Raw genomic sequence first — 17,320 nt, forward strand, 5'->3', positions numbered from 1 at the left:
TAAGTTGGAAATGTAGGTCTCACGGGGAGCATACCAGAGATAAGTCCCTGCAGTCGCACTATACTTTGTGTCCTCAATGACTTAGTCAGATAGAGCGTCTGCCACATAGGCAGGAGATCTCAACTTCAAGTCCCGGTCAGGACACACATTTTAAACCGTCCCCTTTGATATTTATCAACGCCTGTAGGCAGCTAAAGGTCAGGATTTCATTCTCCGCTATACTGTGAGTAGCAACTATCCTTTTTATAATATTGTAAATATAGCATGGTTTGTTGTGTCATTTATTTCTAGCATACACAACATAAACACTTAAAAAGGTAAGTAAATCACTCAAGTATGTTAAGCAAGGAAAAGCTGGAACTGCCTCCCTTCATTGTTCAAGCATTTCTGGCACCTGCTTACAAAACTGCTCATTAAACTCTGCAGTTCCCTCTGAGAAATGGCTGCAATTTCTTGATGAACATTACTTTTAATTTCATCTAAGTGTGTGGATTTGATTTGTACATTTTCTATTTTAATGTTCAAGAAATGCTCTTTCTTGTGAAAAGTAATTGGTTTGAAGAAAATGTTTTGAGATTTTTTCCAAAATTGTACTACTTTCCGGAAATGCCTCTTACAATGAGGAATACATTGAGAAGTGCAGGAATTAAGGACAGCTTTCAAACAAGGAACATTGAACTACTTAGATGAATCCAAATTCTCTCGTTGCTTTTGAAATGGGCTGCTAAAATTTTGACAAAAATTGCTGGCATGATGTAGTTCTTAGTCAAGAAAACGATTTTAATAAGCCTAAAATGTTAAGTAATTCATATGCAGAGAAGTTTCCAAGTAAAAAACTAAGTAGCTGAAGAACTTAAATGCTCATTGAATTTTAATTTATCAGCATTTACCAAACTCAGATTGACATACTGAATCACAACTATGTGCTGCAGAAAATAGTTAAGTATTCAGCACAGGTCAAGGCAAGCAGTACGGATAACATAGACCCAAGTAGAAGCCTGAACGTAAGGCACTTAGTGAGTACGTAGCCTGATTACTGGCAATGATGCTGGTAACAGGCATCCCAGCTGCAGTCACAGGACTAAAGTCTTTCGAAGCCCACTTATCTCCATTACGAACAGGAGACCAGACATAGTACTGAACTCTGAAGGATCCCGTTTGTTACATATCCTCCCTCCCACATCTGTTCCTATGTTTTGTGTTGTTGAGATACTCTAGCCAATGCAAGAAGGGTACACAGAATTTTGCTACAGGATCGTTGAATGGGAATATTGAGAAACCCCACATCCATAAAACTAAACTTTTCAGGAGACACCAAATACATTCCAGGTCCTAAAGTTATGATGAAATTTCATTTTACTTCTTATAACTTGTTAAAATAAATGTAAATGGGATACTGCCAATGCTCTGATAACAACCTTGATACAGTTTCCTGACACTAAGTTAAATTTTATGTAGTGAGCTTTCTCAATATTTTATAAAAAATAAGCCTCAATCTTTACCTAACTCATACTTTATTGCTAATATGGACAAAAATCAAACAATCTATGCCTATTTTCTATCTTCTTTGACATTATATTCTACGTGTGATTAATTTTTTCACACATGTTAGCCAATTGTTTACATCAGAGTAAAAGTTCCGGATGATTTCTTCTTTTGGTAGGAATGGCAGAAATCGCCTTAGGTTATCCATTTTCATCTCATTTATAGACACACGATCTTAAAAAACCTGACTTACAGGGCTTGGTGGAGTTACAGATGTATCATCCAGTTAGAATGTGTGCTCTTTTGCTCCATCATTAAATGGCTTAACTGTAACAACATCAAGATGTTTGTATGAATAAATTTATAAATGTGTTACATGAAAGTGCTGTTTCTTATTTCCTGAGTTTCAACAGAAATAGCACTTTTTTGGTAGAAATTTGGCTACCAATCCTTAAAATTTACCATTTCTATTTTTGTCTTTTTGTTTCAAAATTGATCTTTTCGTTTTTATTAATTACACATATTTTTTCAGAAAAACATATCCTATCCATCTTCCTAATTTTCCTTTTTACCATGCTCAAATCTCTATTAAATGGAAGGTAAGAGCAGCCGCTTATTAGAAAGTAATGGGTGATGAACTATTAGAAAGTAATGGGTGATGAACTGAAATCCTCAATGTGCCATAAGTATTAAATAAAATCTCACCATAGCATGGTTTTTATTTTGGCCTCCACAAGAAAAGGAGAACAGGTGAAAATTGCATTATCAAAAAGAAATCAACAGACTTCATGAGGGCTTTTTCATGCTATTCCTTCATGATAAGAGAAAATGTGGCTCTTCCTCTGTGTAAGACATGCACATTAAAGTCATTTACTGAAATCTGACGCAAGTAAAACACGTCTTGTATTGGTATCTGAGGCAACTGCAGGTGTGCATAAAATCAAATGTGGGACCTGCAATGGTAGAATCTGTCTGTTTTCTCTTTAACTATTATATTTTCTTGAAGAATTAGTCAGTACATCTCTTCTGCACTAATAACTCAGTTATTGCTGACTTTTTAGCAGCATCGTTCAGAGATGGAGTTTTGATTTTCGCACTGAACTCTTCAAGTGTGCAACATGCGTCCACTTGTGGTTTCCAAAATTTGAAATTCCTGTCCACAGAAAATTTTCAAATAAAATTGATAGTAAACAGTACTGGCAACTTAAAATTTTGAGAAAGCCCCCGTCTTTCTTACATAGGGGTTTCACTTCAGTTTAGGTAATGCAATGGCTGCATAACAACACAGAAAATGCCAGAACACATGGGGTTTCTATATCATGATCAGACTATATGTTTAAAGAACAAAATCATAACTAATTCAGTTTTGCCAAAAAAATGGACATGTGGGGGTTTCTCAATATTCTCATTCAGTTTAGTTAATTGGCTCTGCCAGGACTTCATTCATGAAATTATATACAGGTCTCTACAGAACATCCGTAACAAGGTATTTATGACAAGCTGTATATACGAGTTACGTATTCTCTTGCAGGCCACTTTCTCAATATTTCAGAATACTGGAAAGAGTGAAATGGATCAGTTAGATGTGATCTATGTATCTTCATTTTTACAGGTCAGCATATTAAAGTCTGTCACAAAGTATGCCTTGACTACCTGATAAAACTGGAATAAGATTTTGAATGATTGCAATATCCAGAAACACGGTCACTTTTTTTTACAAACAATGATTTTTGTAATCTCAGGTGTTGCATTTTTAAACCTTGCAGATTAATGACTGTCAGCGGTATGAACAGTGTCTGTCAGAGTAAATTCATTGCTTTTGTATTTAACTGCTTAATGTGATGAAGTAATAAGTGAATTTGGTGGCCAGTGATTTCAATGTGTCATCATTTATGCCATACCTGCTATCTGGGAATTCAATTTAATTCACTTTTGGCATTTACTTATGCCTTGTTTAATAATACTTCAAATTATTATTGGCTTGTTTCTGATTTGTTTTCAGTAGTATGTGTTTTCTCTTCTTTGATAACACACCAGACAATTTTATGATGATGATGATGATGATGATAAAATTTTAACTGTTGACTGCAACTGGCCATCTGAATCAGGAGACTCACTGTCCTCCTGGCAGAAAGTACGGGGTGAGGCAGTGAAACGGCATGATTTCGACTCTGGCTGATGGGTGCGATGGGGGGTTATGGGAGTGGGGTAAATGACCTTGAGTGACTAGACAGGTAAATTTCAGTAGCCATGCAGCACTGTTCAAGCGCTCAATGTGCGTTTGCTGTAAAAGCATATTATAAAAACATGGACAGTGTGGTTGGTGCCCAACGTGCTTTCTGTAGTGAGTTTAATCTATCGCCACAGGCTCCTGTGCCATCAAGGAAAGCCATTCTCCTGTGGATGCAGAACTTAGAACCCACAAAGCGCGATGAAGAAATAGGTGGTAGTGAAAAAAACAATCCAGACCCCAGAGAACATTGATCGTGTGTGTGATGCATTAGCACGAAGTCCGCAAAAATCAGCAAGGTGGCACAGCGCTGAACTTGGTCTTAGCAATCGATCAGTGAGATGGATTTTGAAGAATGACCTACACTATCATCTATACAACATACAAATAGTGCAAGCCCTAAAACCTAACGATTACAATCACTGCATATGCTTTTGCCAAGCAATGCTCAATGTTATCAGAAGAAATGGAGAAAGAGTGCATAACTTATGGATGAGTGGTGAAGCCCACTTTCACGTTGGTGGCTACGAAAACAAGCAGAACTTCCAGTGTTGGTCCGCAAATAAGCCATGTGATCTTCATGAAAAACCTCTCCATTCTAAAAAAAGTAACAGTTTGGTGTGCAATATCTTCTTGTGGAATCATGGGATCCTATTCTTTTTTAAGATTAATATGGTAACACAAAAACAGTGAACTCTGAGCGTTATGCTGACATGTTGGCAGCTTTTGGTCTGCCTGAAATTGATCAGTATGATCCAGATAAAGAAACTCTCTTCCATCAAGATGGTGCAACAAGCCATACTGCTAACATCTCAATGGATTTGCTTAAACTCCCATTTCCAGGATGGCTAATCAGCAAGAATGGTGATATCCCTTGGCCTCCCCATTCGCCAGATCTGACCGCCCCAGACTTCTTTCTTTGGAGCTATCTTAAACGCTAAGTCTTTGAGGAAAATTCACAAAGAACAAAACAAGATCTGAAGGAGTGAATCCAGCAGGAAATTAACAACATTCTGTTGCAGATGCTACAGAATGTCGTGGGCACATTTAATCTTGACTCCGACAATTTGTGCAAAACCAAGGACCCACCTTACTGACACCATATCCAAAAATGATTAATTTTAAGGTAAAACACTAATTTCCCCTCATGTAGTTAAGATTCATGTTGAAATAATTATACTCTTTCTTGGTGATTTTTCAAAGCCATGCCGTTTCACTGCCTCACCCTGTACTTTAACCTCAGAAGTGTTATCTACCACTTATTCTTGCTTCTGTTTAATTTTACACTCATTTCTTATATGAGAAACCAGAATATAAGAGCTATAGGTCTATGTTTAAAGATGAATTAAATTTTTCCTCGGCGGTTTTGTAAAACTCTTACTAATATTCTTACCATAATCTCTCCCTACACACTTATATTTTACAATATTTTCTTTTATCACCTAAGGGAATGTAGTTGAATTGCAACAGGTGTTGCTGAGGGAACTCAGTTAGGAAATGAAACACCAAAAACAGCAGATGAGTTGTACCGTTTGCCCTACATAATATCAGGCAATGGCTGTAGTACAGTGGGTATCAAATGCAGGCTGGCAATAGCAAGAAAGGCATTCATGAAACATAGAATCTGTTGCAAATGTCAGGAAGTCTTTTTTGGAGGTATTCGTCTGGAATGTAGCCTTGAACAGAAGTGAAACATGGGCAACAAACAGAACACACAGAAGGAAAAAAATTGAAGCTTTTGTAATGTGGTGCTACAGAAGAATGTTGAAGATTACATGAGTAAATTAGATAACTAACGAAGAGATACTGAATCACATAGAAAAGAAAAGAAATTTGTGGCACAACTTTAATACACGATGGAATCAATTGATACGACATCCTGAGGCAACAAGGCCTCACAATTTGGTAATTCTGTGAGGAAGGAGGAGGGGGTGGCTTGTAAGGAGAGGGCACAGCTTGACTACAGTAAGCAGCTTGAAATGAATCTACCACATATGTGCAAATAATCCACACACATTTTCCACAAATTTAAGGAGAAAAACTGGGGTCTGCGAATTAATTAAAATAAGATAGGTATTGCTCCACTTCCAACAGTAGAACCCGTTATACCATGGCGTTGTTTAGGCCTCAGTCTGTGTTATGTCAGTAACACATTAAAAGTTAATTATTACCCAAGGTCTAACTTGTTGATTATGGCTACTAATTCTCCATTATCACTTGTATGTAGCTAAAGGAAAAAACATAGAAGAAGCAGAAACACTGGAAAACTTGCAGGAGCAAGAAAGTACAATCTGAGCAAATATTGTATGATGTGAGTGAAGGTTGTATTTTGCGACTGGAGAAGAAACAAAATGCGGTTTCAAGAAATGAAGGGTAGTTGCCACGAATTTCGCATCAAAATGAAAAGGACCCAACCCTCAAAAAAAGGCTCTGTGATTATGAGGATGAAAAGCAACAATAATGATGTGCAGTGATTTGTGAAATTTGCCAACTCAAAGCACTGACTTTAGCCAAAAAACTATACATCTCCATTTTCAACCAAACTGACTAGGCTTCCAAAGGAAAACTGCCATGACTCAATGGCTTCCAGGTGATTACGAGGAAAAAGTTGTGAATTTTCATTGCTAAGTGATAAATTTACACCACAAATATTGGGTGACATGTTTGGCAACACTGCCCCAGTGTGTTACTGAATTTGCATAACATATTGGCCCTGGACAACTTCTGTGGACATACAACTGAGAAATACATGAAATGTGTTGCAAACACGACCAACCATCAGCTGTATATGGGAATGATGACAATGAAAACCTGTGGTGGACTGGGACCAGAATCTGGATTTCCACTTTACTCAAGCAATTGCCTTTATATCACCACTTTGGCTATCTGAGCACGATTCACGGCCAAACCCAAACTTCCATGTGTTTCGTTCCTCCAACCAGTACTCGTATACACATTATGTAATTCCTGTACAAGGGAGGACACTGCCTGGTACTGGTGGGTAAATACGATACTGCAGTGCCTGTGTTGTTAAGAAGGCTGACGCAATATTCCTTCAGACATGAACGCATAGTTCATTCCAGTCTGCACATGCAGTTCCTAGATCAAAACAAATAACACTGTGGTCACTCATAGTGACATTCTTGTTTTGAGTCCATCAATTGGCTGATGTGTTTACTAGCATTACCATTTCTATTAACACCAAGTTGGTTTAGTTCATTTAGCATGTCTTGTTGCAACAGGCCACACCTATCTGTCACACAGCTATGCCACAGCACAGATTTTATATTAGCATCAGTACTGGACCTTGTGTGTCCCAAAAAGCTGTAAGCATCAGTTTTCCAGCAGACGGTTGGGTCTTGAACTTTTTCTTGCATGGCAAATTTGGATGTTTCCATTCCATACTCAGCCGTTTACTCTCCGGCTCGTAATGATGGATCCATATTTCGTCACCAGTAATGATGCTGTCTAAGAAGTTGTCCCCTTCATTACCATGGCGATCCACATGTTTTTTGCAAATGTCCAAGCGTGTTTGTTTATGCAACTTTGTGAGTTGTTTTGGGACCCATCTTGCACAAACTTTGTGATGCCCAAGTCTGCTGTGGATGATTTCGTAGGCAGAACCATGACTAATTTGCAGATGATGTGCCACTTCGTCAATAGTTAATCGTCTAAGAGAATCATTTCACGTGAATGCTCAATTGTTTCTTAATTTATTTTATATTCATCCGTGGAACAATATATATTGTACGGACGTCGTCAGTTTATAATACATGAGCACACATTTACATTTATAGTGAAACAGATTTATCATATTTTGTGTAGTTTTTATAACTAGTCATACACACATTTATAATTACATCATATTTTGGTGATAATGTCATATGTTGCTAATAATCTACATCTATGTTAAATATTATTTTACAGTATAACAACTTTTACTTATTAAGAGGGTTTTAAGCTTTTGTCTGAAAAATGAGGGGCTCATTTATTTCTTTAATTTCCTGTGGTAATTTGTTATAAAGTTTTATCCCATTATAAAATATACTTTTTTGCATCTTTGCCTTGTTCTTTCTATCTAGATGGAGGTGGTGACAAGATCTTGTTTCATAGTCATTTATTAGGCTGTTTGTGTTATACATGTTGAGATTTTTCTTAATGAACATTATGTTCTGAAAGATATACTCACAAGAAACAGTTAGAATGCCTAGCTTTCTAAATAATTCTAGACAGTGGGCCCTGTTGTTGCTGTTTGTTGTTATCCTTATGGCTCTTTTTCGTACTTTGAACACAGTTTGTATGTTACTGGCACTTGTTCCCCAAAACATGATCCCATAGCTGAGGACTGAGTGTAGATATCCATAATATGTTATTTTAAGACAGGTATTATTGCATACCGGTGCAAGGATTCTAAGAGCATAGCATGCTGTGGATAATTTCTTTGCCAAAATGTTGACATGGCTTGCCCATTTCAGTTGGCTGTCTACATTCATCCCTAAGAATTTGGTACTTGTTACACATTCTAATTCATTATTATTAACTTTTATTCTAGTGGCATTGTGTTTTTTGTTCAATTGGAAGATAATATAGTTAGTTTTCTTTACATTTAGGGTTACTTAATTTTTTAATGACCAGTTGTGGACATCACTGAGAGCCTTGTTTGCTCTTTCTGACAGTTGTGTTGGATTTTCACCTGTTATTCCTATGTTGATGTCATCCGCAAAAAGTATTTTTTTCCTCCATGTCTGATACTTTGTGGGAAGACATTAATGTGTATAAGAAACAATATTGGGCCTAATACACTTCCCTGTGGGATGCCTATATTCACATGTTCTGGGTCAGACAGGTGTTTTACAGGGGAATTGTTTGAAACTAGTGATACCTCAACTCGTTGAACTCTGTTTTCCAAGTATGATTTGAGCCACTTCTTTGTCACACCTCTTACTCTTATTTGCCCTAATGAATTAAGTAAGATTTTGTGGTCAACTGTATCAAAGGCCTTTGACAAGTCTAAAAAGATACCACTTACATTTTCACCATTGTCCAGTGCTTCTAAAATTACTTTATTGAACTGTGCTATAGCAGACTGTGTGCCTTTTCTGGGCCTAAAACCAAATTGGTCATTGGAAAGAAGGTTATATTTATTCAGGTAATTTAGCAGTCTCTTTTTGACTAGTATTTCTATTATTTTAGAAATGATAGACAGTATAGAAATCGGCTTGTAGTTCTCTACATTTTCCACACCTCCGTTTTTAAGGATAGGTATAACTTTTGCTTGTTTTAGGTACTCCGGAAAGTATCCAGATTCGAAAGATTCATAAATTATGTCTGTTAATGGGCCCTTTATGGAGTCTATACATTCTTTAATTACGCAGACTGGAATTTCATCAAGTCGTACTGAAGTTTTATTTTTTAGTTGGTGTACTACTAGTGCCACTTTTCTTTCTGTAGCTGGCAAGAGCACCATTGAGTTTGTTGGCTGGTTCTGAGTAGGTAAATCATCCGTATCTGGAAATTTCTGCTGTAACTTTTTTGCAATACTACTGAAATATGAGTTTACAAAATCAGTTAATTTTTTAGGATTACCTATTGGTACATCTTTGTTTTTAATATGTGAATGGAGGTCCTTTTTAGCAGAGTTAGATGTTTCCTGTTTGACGATGTTCCTGGCTCCTTTGCTCTTGTTTTCAGCTTGAAGTAATATTTTGTTGTTTGACAGTTTTTTTTGCGGCTAGCAGCACCTTTCTGTACATTTTTCTGTACTTTTTGTAGAATTGCAGAACTTCTGGGTTAAATTGATTATTGTTTTATGGAGTTGAGATATCTAAGAGTTTCTGAGGATTTTTTGATACCTGCAGTCACCCATTGATATCTCTTTGTAGTTTTAATTTGATAACGAGTTTTGGGAAATGTCTCTTCAAATCTGAGTTTAAAAAATTGACATGAACTTGATAAATTTCTGATTTGCATCGATTTCTGCATAGACTCCCCCCCCCCCCCCCCCCCCTCCCCCCTGTTGAAGACTGAGGAGGGGCCAATATTGATGTAAGGCCGTTGGCTGCTGGCACATCAAGCGTTTTTTTTTTTTTTTTCCTTGTTAACGATGCAGTTGCATAGTACGTAGCTGCTTTGGAAACTTCTGCCCTAGTTGAATCCTTTATTTCAGCTGCTTTTGAGGAAAGTGGAGATTCTAGTGCTGGACCTGTTGTCAGTGATTCAGTTTCATTTTCTTGTTGGAAATTTTCAGTTGCTGTGTTTGGTGGTGGAAGTGGTGCGTCCATGCTATTCTTGTCCTTAACTGCCTTCACTGCATTAAGGATTTCTCGACTAATTAATGATTTGTGGTGGTAAATGATCGTTCGGCTCCTTCATCGCACGTAACACTTGTGCGACCATTTCGGAATTTTTCAGTCCATTCGTAGACACTCTGTTGTGGCAAAACACTGTTCCCATATTGTACCAAAAAGTCTTCGATGAATTTCAGCCCCTGACACGCCTTCTGTTGCTCTTCTTTGGTGCAAATAGACAGTGGAGCAGACATGATTAACAGCACGGCAGCAATAACGAAACTCACCTAGCAGCTTGAAAATTGCAAAGATATAACAACAAGTAAACAAAGCATGCATCATCAAAGTAAAATGACAGTACTGCCAAAATAAACAAAAATATAACTAAATTGCGGATAATAATTGACTCACCATCATAATTATGCACCTACAAACTGTTGCCTGTAACTAAATAGTGACCATATAAGTATTACATATATGTGCTACTACTGTGTTCACCACCTTGGTATCAACCTATCCCTAGATATTACACCATTCCTTATGTATGGCTCTTAGAGCCTACTACTTATGACATTAGCTTGCTTACATCACATGTGGTTACAATTGCCTAGTATGAACAACACATTTGGGCAAGGGCTCCCATTTATGCATGTCCATGGCCTTTTCAACATATTTCACCCTCTATAGCCTCTGGGTGTACACCAATCACAACATGTCAAACAGCTCTTTCATGCCAGTTAGTAGATTGTTACAAAAAAGCAGAGTATGATCTAAATCCTCAGTAATGGGTAAAGTTATTTGGTCACACTTGGAGTGTGGTGGTTAATGCTGCTTTTTTAAGGTACCAACATGTACCTTTCTGTCTACTGTGCCGATGAAAGATGGTCATGTAGAAACCTTTATGGGAGTAGTGGTAGACAAAAGGCCACATATGGTACATGCATTTTTTATTTATGTGCAGATACAAAAAATAAATGTAAGTACAGTACAACCACGAGGCATGATGGAGGGTGAATGTTTTACTGGCGAGAAGGAGCTGTCATGACTTTTGGGTGCCAAAGGAGGAGAGGTTGGGACAGCAATGGCTGTTGTTCTGCAAGAGAAAACAAAAAAAAGATTGTATGGAATTACTTAACCACTTACTTACTTTTTGTCAATGGCATACTAATGATTTGTATGTCGAAGAGTTTGGTTATTAAGATAAATGTTTAACTGATGGTTGAAAATATTATGGGGACTGTTAAACACAGAAATATTTTGGAAAGAACTGATTCATAGCTAGTGGGTAGCAAACATAGTCTTCCATTATCACAGTACTTTTCTGCAGATAGTACAGTAGTTTAATATAGCTACAAGTGGCACTGCATTGCAGAACCACAACTTGAAGGAGGGATGCAAGGGCAAAAAGAGAAGATTTAAAGGTAAGGAGTTACGAAGATATGACTGACAGATCACATTCATGGAACTGATAGCCTGGTTAAGTACTCTTCAGAAGTGAGTATCAGCGGTAAAATTTCAAGGTGAGTTGGCCTTATAATACGATGCAGTGTTGCACTAGGTTATAGTGACATCATCGAGCCTGCACAAACATAGAGTTAACCTGTTTCATCGTAAAGATTTCCTGGGGACAGAGGCTGGATAATTATCACTGCAGAAGTAGCAGGTAATGGGTAATACTCAGATGGTGATATTTCCATATGTTCCTGGTTATCTACTGCAGAGCTTCTTGCTTTGTCTTGAAATTCACAGGACATAAAACTTTACCAGATTCCAACATGGCTTGTGTGCCTGGCATGTACACACCAAGAGCATTAACAGGTTCAGAAAGGACTCGCCCGATGATGTACTTTGTCTGCAGTTTTTGACAAGTCTTATTAACATGTCTGTACAGAATGAGATTTTCACTCTGCAGCGGAGTGTGCACTGATATGAAACTTCCTGGCAGATTAAAACTGTGTGCCGGACCGAGACTCGAACTCGGGACCTTTGCCTTTCGTGGGCAAGTGCTCTACAAGGTTCACGGGAGAGCTTCTGTTAAGTTTGGACGGTAGGAAACGAGGTACTGGCAGAAGTAAAGCTGTGAGGACGGGTCATGAGTCATGCTTGGGTAGCTCAGTTGGTAGAGCACTTGCCCATGAAAGGCAAAGGTCCCGAGTTCGAGTCTCGGTCCGGCACACAGTTTTAATCTGCCAGGAAGTTTCACATGTCTGTACACTAGATATACATACAGTTTCGTCAGTCCTGGAATGTACTTTAACACTGCAAAAGAGGTTCGATAGTGGAATTTATCATACCTGTACTCAAGGACTTAAAGAGATGGGCCATAGCTAGAGCAGCCACTTTTTCATCATTACATATCTCACTGACAGGTCCAAACTCTGTTACGGTTAGTTGGCCAGTTAATTAACTCCACGTTCCATAGGGCATTTGCACAATTTTTACCAAAAACGAGTCAGTTTACAGGCTATGCATACATGGTTTATTTATGTATGTGCTTCCTCTGGCTATCTACATATTTCTCAATAGCACAGTGGCTTTAGTACATCCACTTTTATTCAATTTGTCTTTGATCCTAATCATATTATTAGTGAAAGAGACTTAAATTTAACAACAAAAGAAAGCATTCTTGACTATATTACACAAGCTACTACCATTTATTCATCAATAATATTGGAGTTGTTCACAAGAACATTGTCAAGAACTTATGGACGATATACAGGGTGATTCACGAAGATATGGAAATATTTTAATATGTTATTCTACAAGTAAAACTAAAGAAAAAAATCCATATAAACATAGGTTGGCAAATGTTTAGTTATGGAGTTAGCGCTAATAAAAGATTTTGCCTGAAATTTAGCAAATGCACTAATATGAAACCATCGCAAAACTGTACAACGTTAAAGTAAATCACAATTCCCACTTATTTTGTTGTTATTGGTCTGGTGAATCTAATAAAACATGTCACAGATGTTTATCTGCAGTAATTCTTCCAGAAAATCCAGAGAAGCAAAGATTATTATACAAGTAAATTTGTTTTATTTATTTCTGACGTGTGTGTGTGTGTGTGTGTGTGTGTGTGTGTGTGTGTGTGTGTGTGTGTGTGTAACAACTGGGTTCTCTCAGAAAATGAGTCTCGTGCTTCAGTCACCACTACCTTACTCAGCGTCAGTTTTGTCATACATTTGCTAACTTCTGAGCTGTCAAGCCTATGTAAATCTTATTTATTTTGAAAGGGCTACAAAACAGTGAACATAAGCCAAAACTGGTAACCAAGAGTTTGTAGAAAGTCAGCAATCATAGTCTCAATGAAATTATTGTTAAATTCACATTGTGATACCTTGTCTTGTAAGAAACGATACATCAAGATATGAGAAAAAATGAAGATTATAACATTGCACTGGCAGAGGAACAAAGTGATCAACATAAAAAAATTATGTCATATTTTTATTCTTCTAACTAACACTTTAGTGATCATTTACTTTTCAAAGGGTGACTGTTCATCTCATAACAATACAGGAGTGTTAAATGACATTAAATAGTAACACTCAAATTCTGACTGGACATCAGCTTAACCAGATAGCAGGGAAGCTGCAAAAGGCATTCTAAATCTGTGTCATATTTTCTGTCTGTGTTCTTATAGCTAAAGCACTTAATACCGGTTCTTTGTATAAACATCAAATTTTTGAACTAGCTAAGAAAGCTTTTCAATGGATCTCTGACACACAGATACTATAAAGCAAAGTATAATAGTATTCTCATCAATTATCTATTCTAAAATTGCAACTATGGGATGTACAATACAGTACTAGCAAAGACTTCAATGGTGTTTCAGCCAATGAAAATGCATGATTTTGAAAATATTATTACTCCTTTTACAAACAAGAATCTACATAGGATGCAACTGATAGCACTAATAAAAATTACAGACACTATATTCAAAATGAAATAATAATTCTTCAATCATGAAAAATAAAGGAAGGGCAACCTCTCACCTTTAACAGACTGATGTTTGACACATAGACACACAACAGAAACATTCTACAACATTTCTTCTCTCTATTTTAGATATGAAGATGATTGATTGAGCAATCGCAACTAACTATCATTTTATAAATTATGATTCAAGACAAATTCTATATCTAAAACTAAAATGGTTGAGCATGCCAAGTCTCATAAAAATCTGTCTGTAACTCAGTACCTCTTCAGTTCTGACTATTTTCAGAAATTTTTAATTAAAAATCTTGAAACACAAGAGAATAACTAAAACATGCATCAGGCATATGCAATTTTATAATTCACATTTATATCATTTCTACCTTACCTTTACAACGCGATGAATGTGAAACTTAATATTATTTCTTTCTTCCCGATTTTGTGCACGCTCCAGCTTGCTTTGAAGGATTGCTAATGGCACGTGGCGACTTGGAACCCTAAGCTGAAAGAGTAAATAAATCTATCTTCACTATTTTCACTATTTCATATAGTACAAGGTTGGTTCAGGAAGAAAAACACTCACATTCTAGGGTTGGAGTGTGAAATGTTAGATCCCTTAATCAGGTAGGTAGTTTAGAGATTTAACAACAGAAACAAATAGACTGAAGTTAGATATAGTGGAAAATGGTGAAGCAGGGTTGCGGGAAGAACAGGACTTCTAGTCAGGTGAGTAGAGGGCTATAAATACAAAGTCAAGTACGGGTAATGCAAGAGCAGACTTAATAATGAATAAGAAAATGGGATTGAGAGTAAGATACTAAGAACAGCATCATGAATGCATTATTGTAGCCAAAATAAGAACAAAGCCAACACTCACAACAGAAGTAAAAGTTTTTATGCCAACTAGTTCAGCTGAAGAAGTGACTGAAATAATTTTATGGTTAGATAAAATAAATTCTTCAGATTGTTAAGAGAGAAAAAATTCTAATTGTTATAGGAAACTTAAATTCAGTAGTAGGAAAAAAAAAGAGAAGGAAAAATAGAAGAAGGAATAACAGGGAAACTGCCTGGTAGAATTCTGCACTGAGTACAATTTAATCATTGCTAATACTTAGTTTAAAGATCAAGAGAGAAAATCATGATGTGGAAAACATTTGGGGAGACTGGAAGATTTAGTGCATGTTTTTCTATTTAAAAGATTTCATCTCATGTTTTTAACTATAAGTTTGAATTCAGGCAGTCTGTAGCATAGTTTTCATTTCTTCTGAACAGCCAGCTACACAGCCCATTAGGGCATTAGCATCTGTTGGTGACATGTCTGCTTTTGGAGTGTACTTCTTCAGTTAGTCCTGCTACAATAAGTAGAATGTGTGCATGCTATGTGCAGACGCAGGAGGAGCTCCTGCAGTGTGCGAACAGTTGAACAGCTATGGTCAGCCGCCTACAGCGTGCTGCCTTAGGGTGTAGCGGTGGCGGTGAATCTGGCACATCGCATGGGACACCTAGGGTATCACTTGCTTTGCACACAGGCTCTGCTGCTGGAGTACTTCCTATTGTAACCAGTTCAGTGAATCCAACCTCACAGCAGATGAGTGGCATGTGATAACGAGTTCTTGTCACGCAAGACAAAGAGCCAGTGTGGAGGCTGGCCTCACCTATTTGCCATGTGAGTAAACAGATGGCAGTTCCTTCAGCAAAGTCAGAGCAGGTATAAGTCCTCCAGCAAAGTCAATTGATGGCATCATTATAGAGAGGAATTAGTGATCATGATATCATAGCAACTGCAGTTGCAAAAGTTAATAAATCAGTCAAGAAGGCAAGGAGAGTGCTTCTGCTAGAAAGAGCTGATCAGCAGTCGTTGGCATCTCACTTAAACAATGAATTTACATCATTTAGTTCCAGTATGATGGCAATATGATGGACAAAGTTTAAACAGATTTAAATTGTGCTCTGATCAAGTATGTGCCCAGTAAGTGGATTAAGGATGAAAAAGACACATGTCGTTTAACAACAAAATTCAGAAAATACTGAGAGAGCAAAGGGTGTTGCACTCTTGGTTCAAAAAAGAATTCACAAATGATGACAGGCAAAGGTTAGTAGACATTAATGTGTCTGTGAAAAGATTTGTGTGTGAAGCATATAACAACTGTCACCATCATACCTTAGCAAAATATCTGGGTGAGAAACAGAAAATTCTTATTCTACGTAAATTCGCTAAGCAAGTGTAAGTCTTCCATCCACTCACTCACTCACTCACTCACCATCTGGTGTGGGAACAGAAGATAGAAAAATGAAAGACAAAGTTTTCCATTTCGTATTTACGAAATCATTCACCCAGGAGAACTAAACAAACCTAGTATCGCACAGAGTCCCTGGCATCAAGAGAGATTTTTTTTTTAAATATATTTTATTAAATTGCAGCCAAATAGCCATATACAGTTACTTTGCTTAACATTTTACATTTTTGCATATTTCACTCTTTTACTGCACAGTTTTATGTGACATTGTTCACAGGCTTCGTTAGACAGTTCACACACGCATGTTGTGGTTGGGTCGTGATAAGTTTTGTTTTTGCAATTTAGATGATGAAAGCCATGAATAGATAATCTAGTTAAGACATGTTGCAGTTCAAAGTTTGGTGCTGTCCACGAGCGGTTCGTCATTGCTTCTGTGCCATAGAACTCCGGACATACTTTTTCTTGTTTATCCTCCACGATCTTCAGTTGATTTCTGGAAGCCCTGGTGTGTGGCATCATATATCGAAGTTTAATGTCTTCAATTAGGAATGTGTCTCTCGCTAGCAGGTACACTAGTCTATATCTTGTTGTCTTTGAGAGACCTAGTGCACTTTTTAGGTAAGTCGATTTTACCTTTTCTAGTATTTCTAGATTTTTTTCTGTCAGGTGGTCCCATATAACCTCCAACCCATAGGCCAGGATTGGCAAGATTTTTGCGTTGAATAATTTCATGGCCGTTTCTAGACTAAGTAGGTGGATGTTTTTGATGTTCTGTATTGCTATTATTACTTGGGCTGCACATTCTGTTGTATGTTTTGTGAAGCGTTTGGCTGTTGGTTGCATTGCCACCTGTAGGTATTTAAAAAAAAGTCTGACGAGATTTTTATTTTTTGTCCTCTGATGTTGATTTCCATCTTTTGGGGTTTTGCCTCCTTTTCTGAAAATCACTATTTCTGTCTTTGTCATGTTTATGTGTAGTTTGTGTTCACTGCACCATTTATCTATTTTCTCAATGATTTTCTGCAGTTTCCGTATATCTGTTGATCCTACAGCTATGTCATCAGTGTATGTTCTTTATTTTCTCCAATTTGCAGTACTTCTTCAGTGGTAGGAATGTACAGCAAAGAGCTCATTGGGTCAACCTGTAA

At 37.2% G+C, this 17,320-nt stretch overlaps 1 protein-coding gene across 1 annotated transcript in view; it reads right to left on the bottom strand.

The window, feature by feature from the left end:
- Positions 1–17,320, bottom strand: part of LOC126480178 (legumain-like) — a 152,244-nt gene that overhangs the window by 13,652 nt on the left and 121,272 nt on the right. The window contains exon 10 of the mRNA XM_050103845.1: positions 14,324–14,437. Within this exon, the coding sequence (XP_049959802.1) occupies positions 14,324–14,437 (114 nt within the window). The remainder of the gene's footprint in view (positions 1–14,323; positions 14,438–17,320) is intronic.

This window comes from Schistocerca serialis, chromosome 1 (genome assembly GCF_023864345.2).
Source record: "Schistocerca serialis cubense isolate TAMUIC-IGC-003099 chromosome 1, iqSchSeri2.2, whole genome shotgun sequence".
NCBI lineage: Eukaryota > Metazoa > Arthropoda > Insecta > Orthoptera > Acrididae > Schistocerca > Schistocerca serialis.